Here is a 16,950-nt window from a genome sequence, read left to right as displayed (position 1 = left end):
CAGGAGACAGGGATCAAGACCACCCCCAAGAAAAAGAAGTGCAAAAAGGCAAAATGGTTGTCTGAGAAGGCCTTACAGATAGCTGAGAAAAGAAGAAAAGCTAAAGGAAAAGGAGAAAAGGAAAGATATATCCATCTGAATGCAGAGATAAGAAAGCCTTCCTAAATGATCAATGCAAAGAAATAGAGGAAAATAATAGAATGGGAAAGACTAGAGATCTCTTCAAGAAAATCAGAGATACCAAGGGAACATTTCATGCAAAGATGGGTACAATAAAGTACAGGAATGGTATGTACCTAAAAGAAGCAGAAGATAGGTGGCAAGAATTCACAGGAGAACTATACAGAAAAGATCTTAATGACGCAGATAACCATGACGGTGGGACCACTCACCTAGAGCCAGACATCCTGGAATGTGAAGTCAAGTGGGCCTTAGGAAGCATCTCTACAAACAAAGCAGGTGGAGGTGATGGAATTCCAGCTGAGCTGTTTCAAATTCTAAAAGATGATGCTGTGAAAGTGCTGCACTCAACATGCCAGCAAATTTGGAAAACTCATCAGTGGCCACAGGATTGGAAAAGGTCAGTTTTCATTCTAATCACAAAGAAAGACAATGCCAAAGAATGTTCAGAATACTGAATAATTGTACTCATCTCATACGCTGCCAAAGTAATGCTCAAAATTCTCCAAGCTAGGTTTCAACAGTACGTGAACCAAGAACCTCCAGATATTAAAGCTTGTTTTAGAAAAGGCAGAGGAACCAGAAATCAAATTGCCAACATCTGTTGGATCATAGAGAACGCAAGAGAATTCCCGAAAAAGTCTACTGCTGCTTCATTGACTATGCTAAAGCCTTTGGGTGGATCACAACAAACTGTGGGAAATTCTTCAAGAGACGGGAATACCAGACCACCTTACCTGTCTCCTGAGAAACCTGTATGCAGATCAAGAAGCAACAGTTAGCACTGGACATGGAACATCAGACTGGTTCCAAATTGGGAAAGGAATACGTCAAGGCTGTATATTGTCACCCTGCTTATTTAACTTCTATGCAGAGTACATTATGTGAAATGCCAGGCTGGAGGAAGCACAAGCGGGAATCAAGATTGCTGGGAGAAATATCAATAACCTCAGATATGCAGGTGACACCACCCTTATGGCAGAAAATGAAGAAAAACTAAAGAGCCTCTTGATGAAAGTGAAAGAGGAGAGTGGAAAACCTGGCTTAAAACTCAACATTCAAAAAACAAAGATCATGGCAACCAGTCCCATCTCTTCATGGCAAAAAGATGGGGAAACAATGGAAACAGTGAGAGACTTTATTTTGGGGGCTCCAAAATCACGGCAGATGGTGACTGCAGCTATGAAATTAAAAGACACTTTTTCCTTGGAAGAAAAGCTATGACCAACCTAGACAGCATGTTAAAAAGCAGAAACATTACTTTGCCAGCAAATGTCCATCTAGTCAAAGCTATGGTTTTTCCAGTAGTCATGAATGGATGTAAGAATTGGACCGTAAAGAAAGCTGAGCACCAAAGAATTGATGCTTTTGAACTGTGGTATTGGAGAAGACTTGAGAGTCCCTTGGACTGCAAGGAGATCAAACCAGTCAATCCTAAAGGAAATCAAACCTGAATATTCATTGGAAGGACTGATGCTGAAGCTGTAGTTCCAATACACTGGCCACCTGATGCAAAAAGCTGGCTCATTAGAAAAGACCTGGATGTTGGAAAAGATTGAAGGCAGGAGGAGAAGGGGACGACAGAGATGAGATGGTTGGATGGCATCACTGAGTTGATGGACATGAGTTTGAGCAAGCTCCAGGGGTTGGTGATGGACAGGGGAAGGTTGCTGATGGACATGCTAGGGAAGCCTAGCATGCTGCAGTCTTTTGGGTTGCAAAGAGTCGGACATGACTCAGTGACTGAACTGAACTTATACTTGATACATTAAATTGTCACTTTAAATCTAGATTGAAAAATTAGCCATCCTACAACTATAGCTCTGGTAAGAGTTGTTTGCTTGTGGAAGGGAGTATAAGAAACAAAAAATAGTGCTAGTGTAATGGAATAATTCCCAAAAAATCAATGTTGCTATATTGTCTTTTCACACACACACAAAACCATAGCCATTGCTCAGGATCGAAAATAAACTTGTTTTGCTTTGTTTGGTACAGATGAAGCTATCCTCTCTCCAGACAAACCAAACAAACCCTTTTACTTACAGCACAATATTTTGTCTTTCCAGGCATCCTATAAACCACTGTTGAAGCAGGTTGTGGAGGAAATATTTAATCCCGAGAGGCCAGATCCAGTTGACATTGAACATATGTCTTCAGGCCTCACTGATCTCCTTAAAACTGGATTCAGCATGTTCATGAAGGTAAAGTCACCATGACAAGGTAATCCTAAGTGTAATGCTGTCTTTGCTGGGCTTGAAAATGCTCGTACCTCCTTAACCCTGGTGAGTATCACAGAAGAGAATGTCTGGGCTTTCTGAAATCAGGTACAATCTTCACATAACTTTTGCTTATAAGCAGCCTGACCCTCTAGCTTCCCTTGACCTAAGTATTATGATCTTTTCTGATCAGTGGGTAAGGACACAGCTCTCCAGGGTAGCACTACTGAAAACATCCCTCCTGGTTCACATTTTCACTTAACACAAATCCACATACAGATCTTAGTGGTAATCTTGCGCCCTTAATTCTAGAGCGTACTGTGCGGGATAACAAGTAACTCTCCTCAGTCATATAACCAGCATCATCCCAAAATCCATTTGAAAATCACTTTTATTTTGGCTTAGCAGACTCCCGGGTGACAAGTACGAGAATTTCTGTAGCTAATATCGAGGCTAAGTCAAAACTACCAAACTGCCTTTGCAGTAGAGATGAAAGGAGGAAAAGTACACAAATGTGATCTATTTTTAACCCACTGTAAAGTTTCTAAATTTAAAAAGATCTAAATGAGATTACAGGCTGACCTCCTCATCTATGCCAGGATTTCGGTTGTAATAACTCTTGGAAATAACAGAATGTTTTGCCAGTTTCAAAGCGTCTTTGAAATCATGAATTAATCTTCATAGACGATCTGCCCTTTCAGAGTTCAATAAATGCATATGCCAGGAAAACTGGTCCGCTCCAAAAGCCAGAGGGCGGAAGCCAGTCAGACTCTAAACCAAGCAGTGAGCAGCTGGAATGGATGCTAGGTCTCCTCCCCAGTACTCCCAGTCATCATCAGCTTCTGATGCAACATGTGGCTGGGGCATTTTCCCTCTATCTGTTTTTTGTTTTTTGTTTTTTTTTTTAAATAATACAGCACAGATCAGCTTCTCAAAAGTGTTCAAGGGCTCCTGTGTAGATGTGAGCCAGGGTTGTCTAGCAGCTCTTCATACTGGCTGGTTTTTACAGATGCTTCCCAGCTAGACATGCGCTCTGAATTTCTCTGCCTGAGCACTCTATTGCTTCATTCATAAGCTTGGACTTAACCTTGAAGAGAAACTGAAATAAGAAGTGTGGACTTCCCTGCCCTGGTCGGTCAGGTCTGAGGACAGCCCACCGTGACCTTCTGCAGTCGGCCTGCTGCACCCATAGTCTGGCCAAGGGCCCAAGTGGAGGCTCGAACCCGCCCGCGCTCTGCTCACTGCGGGAGTTTCTGATTTGCAAAGAGGCACGGTGTCAGTGAGAGGAGGCCCTAACTTGCCCGAACATAACTTGCCAGTGTTGTTCCACAAAAGAACAGTTTCCTGGAAAAGGGTTCTGTGACAAAATATGTTCGGAAAACCCTCAGTTAAACAGAAAATTAAACCAAAAGTCTTTGCTGTCATATGTCCCAGTGCCTTTAATACACCAATGGACTTAGCAACTCTCCGACGGCCGACAGAGACCGTCTGTTGTAGGAGGACTGTCCACTTGCATTTTCCATCGCTGTTTCATGAACCGTGAGACATCACATCTTTAAATTACCCTTTTAAACTCTACAGTGTGTTTTTTGTAGCTCTCCTTGCAGTTGGAAGCTTCACTGTCCTAAAATGGGCTTTGCCTGGGGGGATGTTTAGAACTGTCCTGGGCCATCATTGGGCTGCCATGTTTCTCTCCATTCAAATCCCTGGAGTTAGGGCTCATGCAGAGATGCTCCTGCCCCCAGAGATGGATCCCAAAGGGAGGTTTCCATTTAATGGATTTAGGAAAAAGAATCATGCATTCTCCCAGCAGCTGCCAAGACCCACTCTTCAGCCCCCAGCTGCTGGGCCTCTGCACTCACTTACCAGGGGTGTCTCATTTGTCTGCAGGTGGTGGGAGAGTCTTGGTGAGCTAGGCAAAACCCTCCCCACCCCAGCACCCCAAGGGAGAATCATTTTATTTTGTTTGTACCTGGGCCTCTATGGCTGGCTCTTCTCATCATTCCAGAGAACTTGGCAAGGAAAGTTCCTGGCAGCCCATGTGTCAGGGTTTGAACAAACCTGCAGTAAATGAAAAGAGGAACACTAGGGCTTTTAGGAACCACCTTTGCTTTCCTGTAGAGCTCTGTCTTTGACATGGGGGTGCGCCATCAGGAGAGGGTGTCTTCTACTTTGGTTTAAGGCCAATGGAAAGAAGAGGATGTGGAGGGAGGAGGCAGAGGCTCTCATGGCCACAGCCATTCACCAGTCTCCCTGGTCCTGTTCTCTGAGGTTTCTCACTACCAAAGTCAGGCAGCTAAGCTGTGGTCACCTGTACCCGGGGATCAGCCACTCTCACATTCAAACCTCACGATGACCCTTCGATTATCCCTGCTTTACCCATGGGGAAACTGAAGCCCAGAAGGGGTAGGCAGCAGACATGAACTTTCAGAAGGCTGAACAGCACACAGGAAGTGGGATGCCAGGATTCATCCCCAGATCCATCTTATTCCAAAGTCCACGCTCTTACGCACAACATTTCTTGGCACCAGGATGTTACCAAGTATTCTCTTGGAAGTTCAGTATTCATGTATCATAAATTCTTTTCTTCCTGATGATTCATTAGCACAGATGCTTTCCCTCTCCAGTATCTATGCAGTGCCTCAATCAGCTCCCGGTCCAGAGTGATCCTCAGAACAGCCCAGGTGAGGGCACTCTCCCAGGGTCATCTGCTGGTACTGCTTCTCTGGGACTCAGTCCAGGGACTCATGGGCCGTACAGCCCCAGGAGGAGAAATGTGCACAGTGGTGTTGGGTTGCCTCCACACGCTGCAGCTTCATTCTGTATCAGCGGCCAACAGCCATTGCTTTCCTGCCACTCTCTGCCCTACTCTTTGCCTCTGGGACCTGTTTCCCCCTCTTCTCACTCAGAACCAACTGAAGCTGAGCCTGAAAGGAGCAAACAGACAGAACCTGATGAAATAAAGGTGTCCGTGTGGCCTCCTTCTCGGCTTGGTGTGCTGCTCATCCAAATGGGAGAGCCGTGGTGCTGGGAAGGGAGCTGAGCTGCTCGCCTGTCTCTGGACTCACATGGTTTCACAGATGACATTAGCTCAGAGTCATCAGAGGGAGGACCTGTAGCCTAGGCAGGGGGTGAGAAGCCAGGGAGAGATGTGCTAGTAAGTAGACCAGTAGATGTTCCCACACGGTGTGCTGTGGGCCCCACAGCAGTGATAGGAAGACCATAGGCGAGGGGTTTCCAGGCCCCAGGGTATCGTCAGGGCTCCGTACCTTCTGCACACACCTCTGCGGCTGCACATACTCCTTGCTTTATCATTCTACATCTTTATCATTACACATCGAAGTGAAGTGAAGATCGCTCAGTCATGTCCAACTCTTTGTGGACTATAAATTGAGGATGATAATAGTAGCCACTTTATAGGGCTGTTGTGAGAATGGAGTGAGTTCGTACATACAGGGTATTTACAACGGTGCCTGTCCTACAGTAAGTGCTAAGTACGTATTTGCTATTTTTATTTTTACAAGTTCATGGTCCTGGTCAGAGTGTGGTTCCCAAGAGCCACCTTGAGAATCTTTGTATCCCTGTGTGGAGCCAACCAGAGAAGGCAATGGCACCCCACTCCAGTACTCTTGCCTGGAAAATCCCATGGACAGAGGAGCCTGGTAGGCTGCAGTCCATGGGGTCGCTAGGAGTCGGACACGACTGAGCGACTTCCCTTTCACTTTTCACTTTCATGCATTGGAGAAGGAAATGGCAACCCACTCCAGTGTTCTTGCCTGGAGAATCCCAGGGACAGAGGAGCCTGGTGGGCTTCCGTCTATGGGGTCACACAGAGTCGGACACGACTGAAGCGACTTAGCAGCAGCAGCAGCGGAGCCAACATTCGGGCATTTGATGCATACAGATCAACTGCTGAGTGAACACGTGAATCACATAGGAGAGAATAGACACCTCCCCACAAAGCCATGAGCCTGTCCTCTCTCACTCCTGACTTATTCTTTCTAAGAGACATGGAGTCTCAGTGCCCGTGGGAAGCTGTGTTTGTACAATCGCGCTGTGGTTTTCCAGACCCTTTTGTTCTCCCCTGTGAGTCCAACCTTGGTGTCCTCAGTCTCAGGGGACACAGACCGTCCCGCCTGGGGCAAGCTGTGGAGCCTGTGAGATTCCGTACATGTGCTGTGATGAGATGGTTCAAAGGAGGCCAGCTGGGCTAGACCCTGACCACCTAAATGGAGGCAGAAGCCCACAACAACTCGGGCCCCTAACTCCACCAGGAGCCCTACAGAAGCTCTGTCTCCACATCCCGGGAGAGGGCATATGCTCCACCCCACAAGTGCCCCTCAGACAGCCTCTGTGCTGTAGGGAAATGAGACTTGCATCCCAGATGCTCCAAAGTGGCTCACAGCATTCAGTCTCACTGATGTACGTGTCTGCAGATGGTGAAAGTTAGGGGATACCCCCATGTATCCAGGATTCTCTGCATCAAACTAATCCTCTGTGAGAGGGAAGTCAAGGCGGCTGGGTTCTGCCCTTAGTACAGTCAGAACCTCATGTACTGATATCAGACTGCAACTTGTTAAAGTCACTTTCCTTCCATTGCTTTAGCACGCTTTCCTGCATAAATCAGACTCTCCAGACAAGTCTCTCATCTCCACTTGTCCCAGATATCAATCGGTGCATCAGAAGCCATGTTGAAACACTGGCTTTAAATATCATTGATCATTTATTTTGTTCATGAATGTGCTGTCTGGGCAGAGCTCAGCAGAGAAGAATTCGCCTCCAAAGTTATGCTGACCATCAACTGGTAGCTCAGCCCGGCCTGTGAGCTGAAGGCCTGAGTTCCTCTCCACACAGGCTTCTCCACGTGGCCTGAGCTTCCTCACAGCAAGGCAGCCGCATCCCAAGGACAAGCATCCTGAGAGAGCACCAGGTGGGAACCTCAGAAGCCACAGAGCATCACTCCCACAGTGCTCTGTTGGTTGAGGCAGTCACAAATGCCTTCCTGGGTTCAAGGGGAGGGACCTGCTCTCTTCCTGTTAAAAAGGGAACCAGAGCATGAGGAGCAGAAAATATCATCGAGGCCACTTTGGAAAAATACCATCTGCCCTCCACCTAAGTGTAGGATTGGCTATCCAGCCCAGCAAGAATGGTGTTTGAATTCTACAAGTTTCCCTTCAATCTAGAGGACAGAAAATTCACTCACTCATGCTTCTGATCTGGTTTCAAAATAAGTGAGCCTGGAAAGACTCTGATAGCAAAAGGCATGCTTGCTGTTTGCCTAAATCATTTTAAATAATATAATCTTTTAAAAAAATTAACAAAAAATTAAAAAAGCCTTCCTGAGGGATGAGACGCTGAGCTGTAGAACTTTGCTCTCTCAAATTCTCACCATCAGGCCTGTCAAGGAAAGAGACAGGCCAGGGAGCAGAGCTGGGCACCCTCGAGGTCATTCTGCCTGCGGTTCTAAGAAGGTGTTTGGAGTCAACTCAGCGTACTCCTCCACTGGAGGCTAGACTTGTGGTTAGCCGCACAGAACTGTCGGCTTCAAAGGGCAGTGTCCTGGATGGAGGGGAGTATCAAAGTCCAAAGAAACCGCTTTGGCAGAACCTAACTTTTTTTAAACAGTCAAGTAAGTCTTCTCTCCCAATGCCTGTGCGTGAAGCACCTTGATCTCTATAGAAAAAAACTTGATAGTGATCTAATAAATAAGTTGAACCATACCTTCCCACTCTCACAACAGCGTTAATTTAATTTAAAATGAGCATGTCTAATAGGCAGCACTTTGAAAATGCGTTTCTGGAATTTGTGGTTTGGATTTCAGTCTCCTGAAAATAATATATTTTATATCTGCTCCATGTGTTTGGACTCCAACTTGTTTTGACTAAAGGACATGATTTGTCAAGATGTTTTCCCTGCTGGAATTGGCATGAGGAGGGCGGGTTGTATCTGATGAAATTGCACAAGGCCCTTTCACCTCCTTTTACGAGCGTTGTTAAACTGCGTGTTGTTGTTCCCTTTCTTATGGCCGTGCCTAACTGGAAAAAAAAGATTTATGAAAAACACTCACAGAAGACTCAGTGCTTGCCTCTGGGCCCTCAGTAGAAGTTCCTGTGCGTGTTCCATGGCCTGGGCCCACAGGGTAGAGGGGGCAGCTGCTCAGGCCCACCCGGAAATGCTGGAGCTGAGATACGTTGTTGGCAATTAACCAAGTGGCACTAACTTCATCAAGGAAAGCCCTCATCAGGAGGACCGAGTGTCTCCAAGAACTCAAGGGCAGCCATGCAGTGAGCCTCAGGAAAGACTGGGCCCAAGAACTGGAAAGCCATCAGGAAACCAGACAGTTCTTGAAGACAGGCTGTGGCCTGCAGAAGATGCCAAGAGCCGTCTCAGCTCAGGGTCCACGCTCAGTGAACAAGAGTCAAGTGAGCGGCTGGGAGCTGTGCCACAGGTGCTGCTGCTCCGTAGGAGCTGTGACTGGGCCCCGTCTGTCTTGGTCAAGTCTCCATTCCCAGGGGAGGGTCTCACATGGGGCCTGGGCCAGGGGCCCATTCCTGCACCATTCAGTCGAGGTCGGAGGAGGGCAGGACCACACTGTAACTACACAGCTGCCAGGAGCCCACCCCGTGGCCATGCAGATGGTGGGGACTGTTCATGTGTGAGCTGGACAGACATCTACAGAAGCAACTACAGTGGGGTGAAGGAGGCTGTAAGAATAAAGGGCAAAAATGATGAGCTTCGGGTGCAATTTGATGTCAGATCCCTGGACTGAGGATGGTCATCAAGTCCAGCTCCTCATCATTTACATAAGAAAAACACAACTCAGAGATGAACTGTTGGCTTAGGCCCATTATACTTAATAGCATTTCTGATGAGAGGAAAACATCTCAGCATTTGGTGTCTGTTGATTAAATCAGCACAAGTCTTGGAATTTGTTTGCAATACTATTTATAACTATTGTTTATATTTTCTCCTTCTCAATTATGCTCCATACTATGGTTTGATTTTTGTGTAACATTTGCTAAATAAGATCCATAAGTTCTAGTGAGTTAGATCTTGGAAGGAATCATTAAACACAAACTTGGTTTTGGCCGGCTACAAACTTTGCCTGCCTGTGAACAATTACTGAGAGCCTCTTGCATGCTAGTCACTGCTGTGGGTAAGGAAGATGCAGACAGGCTAGCTGTCCTTCCTGTCACAGCACATCTCACATCGGAGAGCTTACAGTTGGTTAGGGAGAAGGACAGGAACCTTGAGAGTGGGGGGGACAAGAGAGAAGTGGTGTCTGGGCGGGCTGTGAGAGTACGGGGAAGGGGGAGCTTAATCAGGGAGTCAAAGGGGTTGAATGTGTCTGACCAGTAGGAGTGAGATACAAAGTGAAGGAAGTTCTGGGCTAAGTCGAAGGGATTCCAGGTAGCTCCAAACGGCGGGAGCTCAGAGCAGCCTGTGAGGAGTGGAAGAAGATAAGACAGAGAGAGAAGCAGAAGGCAGGTCACGAAGGGCTGGAGGCTTGACATTTGACCAGAAATGATGAGGTTTTATACCATGTTTTTTAGGAATATAGAACCAGTGTATTGGAGAAGGAAATGGCAACCTGCTCCAGTATTCTTGCCTGGGAAATCCCACGGACAGAGGAGCCTGGCAGGCTATAGTCTATGGGGTCACGAGAATTGGACATGACTTAGCAACTAAATCACCAAAACAACCAGTGTGTATTTTATAAAGATCACCTGGCAGCAGTGAGCGAGCAGGGAAGGAGGCCAGACTGGCACCAGATTAGGGAGAGAAGGTAAGAAGAGTCGGGGTCAGGTAGGGGCTGAGGGAATGAAGGCAAGGATGCAGCCCTGGTGGGTCCCACTGGACTGGGCGTTGATGGGATGTGGAAGTAAATGAGGGCATTATCCAGGGCCCCTTGTCCAGTCGGGGATGATTCGATGGCAGGTGTTTACATTCTCTCTGACTCAGAAGCAGAAATGGAGAAGAAAATAACTTGTGTTTTAGAGTTTAGGTGCCTGTGATACAGCTTTGCAGCTCAGCAGAGCCTGGGCCTGCAGTAGTGACCTGGGGACACAGGCCCTCTGAGGCCTGGACCGTGGGCAGGACAGGGCCACCCAAGGAGGGTGTTTGGGAGAAGAGGCCCCAGCAGTCAGGAACACAGTGTGTGATGGGACAGGTCAAGCAAGAGGAGAGCCCAGGAGGCAGGAAAGACACCGAGAGGGCTTGGAAAACAGAGAAGGGTTGGGGTGGGGGTGGGAGTCTCCAGAATGGGGACGCCATCCACGGCAGCAAATGCAGCAGGGAGGTCGAGCTAATGACAGAGTGACCCTGGCAGCATGGCAGCCTTTGCACTGAGATGAAATAAGTCCCACGAGGAAACTGGTCATTGGCTGACATTGCCAAAGAACTAAAAGTACAGAGTTTTAAGAGATGAGAGCTAGTAAAAATGCTTTCAGTTGGAAGAATCTGTTTATAAATTAGGGCGTGTGGAATGTATCCCACTCTTCTCTGAGGCAGACCTGGATTTCTGTCTCAGCCCTATAGCTTACGAATTGGAAAACGTGGGACAAGTCACTTCACCTCTGTAAGCCTCACTGTCTCTGTCTGTAAAATGGAGCTTCTACCTACTTCACAGATTCTAAGATTGTGCAAAGTAATCCTTGCCCTGTGCGTGCGTGCCAAGTCACTTCGGTTGTGTCCGACTCCATGCAGCCCTATGGATTATAGCCCACTAGGCTCCTCTGGCCATGGGTTTCTCCAGGCAAGAATGCTGGAATGGGTTGCCTATTTCCTTCTCCAGGGGAATCTTCCCTACTCAGGGATCAAACCCATGTCTCTTACTTCTCCTATGTTGGCAGGCGGGTTCTTTACCGCTAGTACCACGTGGGAACCCCAACCCTGCTTTATTTCCTCCATAGCACTTACTGCTTTCCTCACTTATCAATTTACTTCTGTATTTTGTCATTTTCCCCAACAAAAATATAAATTCTTTGATGGCAGAGATTCTTCTTGGTTCATTCACCGCTGAGTTACCAGTGCCTACAGCAGTGCCTGGCCCATAGAACTTGCTCAATAGGTATTTGTGGAATGGATGAATAAATGAATAAAAAGCGGAGCTGAACGTGAAGTGTTCGGTGGCGGCAGCAGTGCCGTTACTGACTTTTGGGGACAAGAGCCATTACGAGGCCACCTTCAAAGTCAGCACAGCTGCTCTCAGGGCCCAGGGACCTTTGGGCCAACGCTCCCATTATGCTGTCTCCCTCCTACGAGGCCCGCCCACTGTTGGAGAATGGAGGACCTGACCGTTGCGTGTGCTGGGGACAAATGTGTCAGTCATGAAGAGAAACAGAGTGGAGAGGAATCAGCAGCTGGGTTCCTGGAATGCCCAGAGAACTCCAGGGAACCAGGAGCAGAGGAAACACTTCCCATAGAAACCAGTCAGGACATCAAAGAGTGCTCTTGGGGCCACAGCTGCAGAGAAGGTGTCGGCATCCTTGGCTTCAAAGGCTGGGTAAATGGTGGGGAGAAATTGTCTTCTCTGACCAGAACTGATGTCTTAAAATCACAGCCAATGAAGGTTTAGAAATGTCTTAAAGTCACAGCCAGTGAAGGTTTAGAAAATGAAAGAAAGGGCAGTGAGCCCGACTTGCTTTATTAATCTGTGTGTTTATGATGGCAGTAATGACGTTTACATCTTGCAACTTCAAAGTGCCCTACACCGTGAACTCACATACAAATGAGACTCAGCCGAGTGTGGCTGATTATAAGGAATGTGTTATTCTGATGGAAAAGGCTGGAAAGACTCCACTTCCCAATAGTCTGCCAACTTGACGTGTTCTATAAAGGAAGCTGTATCAAAACATAAATCTAAACAGAAACCAAAATAGCAAACAGCAACATGCATTAATGGCACCTGTTAATTTGTACCAAAATCAACATTCTCTCAACTCCTTGGCCCAGGGGTATTGATCCCTGGTGCTGTTTCTTTTTTCCTTTTCATCTTTCAATGCATCCTTCCAAGATTCTTGCAATGTACTTCAGAGTCCGGACTCTCTTATGGAAAGCATATGTCTTTGAGAACATGCCGTACCAATGTGAAGTTCTGAAGCCAGTTGTATTTCTGTCCCAGGAATAAGTGAGAAACAATTGTTTGTGGGTTGGAAGGAACTTCAGGTTGTTACTCAGCCAGGAAAACCATGCATAGAATGGAGTGTCTAAAAGATCTCTCTCTTAGAGAGAGAGCTAAGGAAAGAAAGACCTCTCCAGTTAACCTGTGGACCTCATCCATTCATTCATTCTTTTTATTCACGCAACACTTGTTGAAAGTTTACCATGAGCTAGCTCTATGCTCAGAGCCCAAATTACCAAGATAAATACAATCAGTCCCTACCCTCTAGTAGCTTACAGTCTAGAAGAGGAGATAGGCAGGCCTATCGAGGTTGCAGCCCGTGTGACAAGGCCAGGGCAGAGGTGTCTATCAGATTCGGGTCATGGGGCAGGAGTTGAGAGGTGGTTAGAGAGAGATTTTTAGAGGCGAGGATGGCTTTTAAAGACAGAAGGAAGGAGATGAAGAGCAGACAAATATGCAACAAGCAGCAAAGGTTTACTGTATAGCACAGGGAACTATAGTCAATATCTTATAATAACCTATAATGGAAAATACTTTCAAAAATAATGTATGTGTATTTATATAACTGAATCACCTTGCTATGTACCTGAAATGTAAGTCAACTGTACTTCAATAAAACATATATTAAGATAAAAAGGAGAGCCAAGGGCACTTTACACAGAGGAAACTGTCCATGCCACATAACATAAGACAATGCAGATGGTGCTCAAAGTGTTTAATAACTGGGATGTGATGGGCACAGACAGAGGCCACTGGTGTGGCTATGTCAAACCCACCAGTGTGGTCCCAACCAATTCCTGTGGGCCCCACATCTTTCCCACTAATACAGAAAAACCCTCAGGGTATATCATTGAGCAAGAAAAGCAAAGCCCAGTATTGAGCAGCTAGAAGTCAAGATAGCAGTTGCCCCTTGGCAAGGTAGTGATGTGAAGGGGGCATGAAGGGATCCAGAGTGCCAGCTTTCTGTTTCTGATCTAAGTACTGGTCACAGGGGTTTGGTTTATGAAAATAAATTGAACACTTGTGATAAATGCTCTTTTCAGGGCAAGTGTTCAGTAAGATGTTGCATGTTTAGCAAAATGTTTTTTTTTTAAATACCATGCATTCATGGATGGTTCAGGTCTTTGACTGAGTCCAGCAAACAGTGTATATGGAGGAGATGAAAATGGAGACAAAAAGCAAAGCCATGTGAGAAAAACCTTATATACTGAATTGAGGAGTCTGAACTTTATCCTTCCTGGCTCTGAGCATGTGAGGAGGTGACCGGTGTTTAAGAGTGTAACCTCTGCAGTTTGGCCCCTCCCTCCACAATTTAGTCACTATGTGTAAACTTCAGTCTCTTCATCTGCATCATATACCAATGATTGTATTTGCCTCCTAAGGATTTTTGAGAATGAGATAAGATAATGTACAAAGATTCAATAATAAATATTTACACTTTAGAAAGTTCACTTAAGCAGGAATGAGAAGAATGGATGGGGGTGGCCAGATGAGGGACAGGAAGACAAGTTAGAAGAATCTAGCAATAATCTAGTAAAGAAGAAATGAGGGACTTCCCTGGTGGCCCAGTGACTAAGACTCTGAGCTCCCATTGCAGGGGGCCAGGGTTCAATCCCTGGTCAGGGAGCTAGATCCCACAGGCCACAACAAAGAGTTTGCATGCTGCAGCTAAGACCTAGCACAGCCAAAATAAATAATAAATATAAAGATAAAAAGAAGAAGAAATGAAAGCCAACCAGAACAGGGATAGTGGGAATCAAAGAGAGATCAGTAAATTGGAGGGGGCAGAATTAATACACTTACCTAGGAGATCAAAAAGATAGCAAGTCCAAGATGACTTCTAGGTATCTGGCCCAGGTGACTGTGAAGGTGATGATGCTTATCAAAAGTTAAGAGAAGGAACAGACTTGGCAGGAGGTGGGGAGTGGTTAAAATCATGCACCAAATTTGAAATCTGTTGAGTTTAGGAATGCCAGGAGGCATCCAGGTGGAGATGGCCACTGGAACTAAATAGAGATGCTGAAGACATAGATTTGGGAAGAATTAAAAGATTATTGGAGGCATATAAGTAGATGAGGTCCTCAAGTGAGAGTATCACAGTTCAGTTCAGTTCAGTCACTCAGTCATGTCCGACTTTTTGTGACCCCATGGACTACAGCACGCCAGGCCTCCCTGTCCATCACCAACTCCCAGAGTTTACTCAAACTCATCTCCATTGAGTCGGTGATGCCATCCAACCATCTCATCCTCTGTCATCCCCTTCTCTTCCTGCCTTCAGTCTTTCCCAGCATCAGGGTTTTTTCCAATGAGTCAGTTTTTCACATCAGGTGGTGAAAGTATTGGAGCTTCAGCTTCAGCATCCTTCCAATGAATAGTTAGGACTGATTTCCTTTAGGATGGACTGGTTGGATCTCCTTGCAGTCCAGGGGACTCTCAAGAGTCTTCTCCAACACCACAGTTCAAAAGCATCAATTCTTTAGTGCTCAGCTTTCTCACATCCATACATGACTACTGGAAAAACCATAGCTTTGACTACATTGACCTTTGTTGACAAAGTAATGTCTCTGCTTTTTAATATGCTGTCTAGGTTGGTCATAACTTTTCTTCCAAGGAGTAAGCGTCTTTTAATTTTATGGCTGCAGTCACTATCTGCAGTGACATTGGAGCTCAAAAATAGTCTATCACTGTTTCCACTGTTTCCCCATCTATTTCCCATGAAGTGATGGGACCAGATGCCATGATCTTCGTTTTCTGAATGTTGAGCTTTAAGCCAACTTTTTCACTCTCCTCTTTCACTTTCATCAAGAGGCTTTTTAGTTCCTCTTCACTTTCTGCCATAAGGGTGGTGTCATCTGCATATCTGAGATTATTGATATTTCTCCTGGCAATCTTGATTCCAGCTTGTGCTTCATCCAGCCCAGGGTTTCTCCTGATGTACTCTGCATATAAGTTAAATAAGCAGGGTGACAATATACAGCCTTGACATATTCCTTTCCCAATTTGGAACCAATCTGTTGTTCCATGTCCAGTTCTAACTGTTGCTGTCCTGACCTGCATACAGATTTCTCAAGAGGCAAGTCAAGTGATCTGGTATTCCCATCTCTTGAAGAATTTTCCACAGTTTGTTGTGATCCACCCAGTCAAAGGCTTTAGCATATTAATAAAGCAGAAATAGATGTTTTTGTGGAACTCTGTTGCCTTTTTGATGATCCAACGGATGTTGGCAATTTGATCTCTGGTTCTTTTGCCTTTTCTAAATCCAGCTTGAATATCTGGAAGTTCACGGTTCACGTATTGCTGAAGCCTGGCTTGGAGAATTTTGAGCATTACTTTACTAGCGTGTGAGATGAGTGCAATTGTGCAGTAGTTTGAGCATTCTTTGGCATTGCCTTTTTTGGGATTGGAATAAAAACTGACCTTTTCCAGTCCTGTGGCCACTGCTGAGTTTTCCAAATTTGCTGGTCTATTGAATGCAGCACTTTCATAACATCATCTTTCAGGATTTGAAATAGCTCAACTGGAATTCCATCACCTCCACTAGCTTTGTTCATAGTGATGCTTCCTAAGGCCCATTTGACTTCACATTCCAGGATGTCTGGCTCTAGGAGAGTGATCACACCATCGTGATTATCTGGGTCATGAAGATCTTTTCTGTATAGTTCTCCTGTGTATTCTTGCCATCTCTTCTTAATATCTTCTGCTTCTGTTAGGACCATACTATTTCTGTCCTTTATTGTGCCCGTCTTTGCATGAAATTGTCCCTTGGTATCTCTAATTTTCTTGAAGAGATCTCTAGTCTTTCCCATTCTGTTGTTTCCCTCTATTTCTTTGCACTGATCACTGAGGAAGGCTTTCCTTGCTATTCTTTGGAACTCTGCATTCAGATGCTTATATCTTTCCTTTTCTCCTCTGCTTTTCACGTCTCTTCTTTTCACAGCTATTTGTAAGGCCTCCTCAGACGGTCATTTTGGTTCTTTGCATTTCTTTTTCTTAGGGATGGTCTTGATCCCTGTCTCCTGTACAGTGTCACAAACCTCCATCCATAGTTCTTCAGGCACTCTGTCTATCAGATCTAGTCCCTTAAATCTATCTCTCACTTCCACTGTATAATCATATGGGATTTGATTTAGGTCATACCTGAATGGTCTAGTGGTTTTCCCTACTTTCTTCAATTTAAGTCTGAATTTGGCAATAAGGAGTTCATGATCTGAGCCACAGTCAGCTCCTGCTGTGTTTTTGCTGACTGTATAGAGCTTCTCCATCTTTGGCTGCAAAGAATATAATCAATCTGATTTCAGTGTTGTCTACCTGGTGATGTTCATGTATAGAGTCTTCTCTTGTGTTGTTGGAAAAGGGTATTTGCTATGACCAGTGCATTCTCTTGGCAAAACTCTATTAGCCTCTGCCCTGCTTCATTCTGTACTCCAAGGC

General features: G+C 45.6%; 1 protein-coding gene across 1 annotated transcript in view; it reads left to right on the top strand.

Annotated features, from left to right (window-relative positions):
- The window catches only part of SCFD2 (sec1 family domain containing 2), a 397,298-nt gene that overhangs the window by 365,705 nt on the left and 14,643 nt on the right, over window positions 1-16,950 (top strand). Inside the window, exon 7 of the mRNA XM_070372393.1 lies at window positions 2,247-2,381. Within this exon, the coding sequence (XP_070228494.1) occupies window positions 2,247-2,381 (135 nt within the window). The remainder of the gene's footprint in view (window positions 1-2,246; window positions 2,382-16,950) is intronic.

This window comes from Bos mutus, chromosome 6 (assembly GCF_027580195.1).
Source record: "Bos mutus isolate GX-2022 chromosome 6, NWIPB_WYAK_1.1, whole genome shotgun sequence".
NCBI lineage: Eukaryota > Metazoa > Chordata > Mammalia > Artiodactyla > Bovidae > Bos > Bos mutus.
This window is presented reverse-complemented; position numbering and strand designations above follow the sequence as displayed.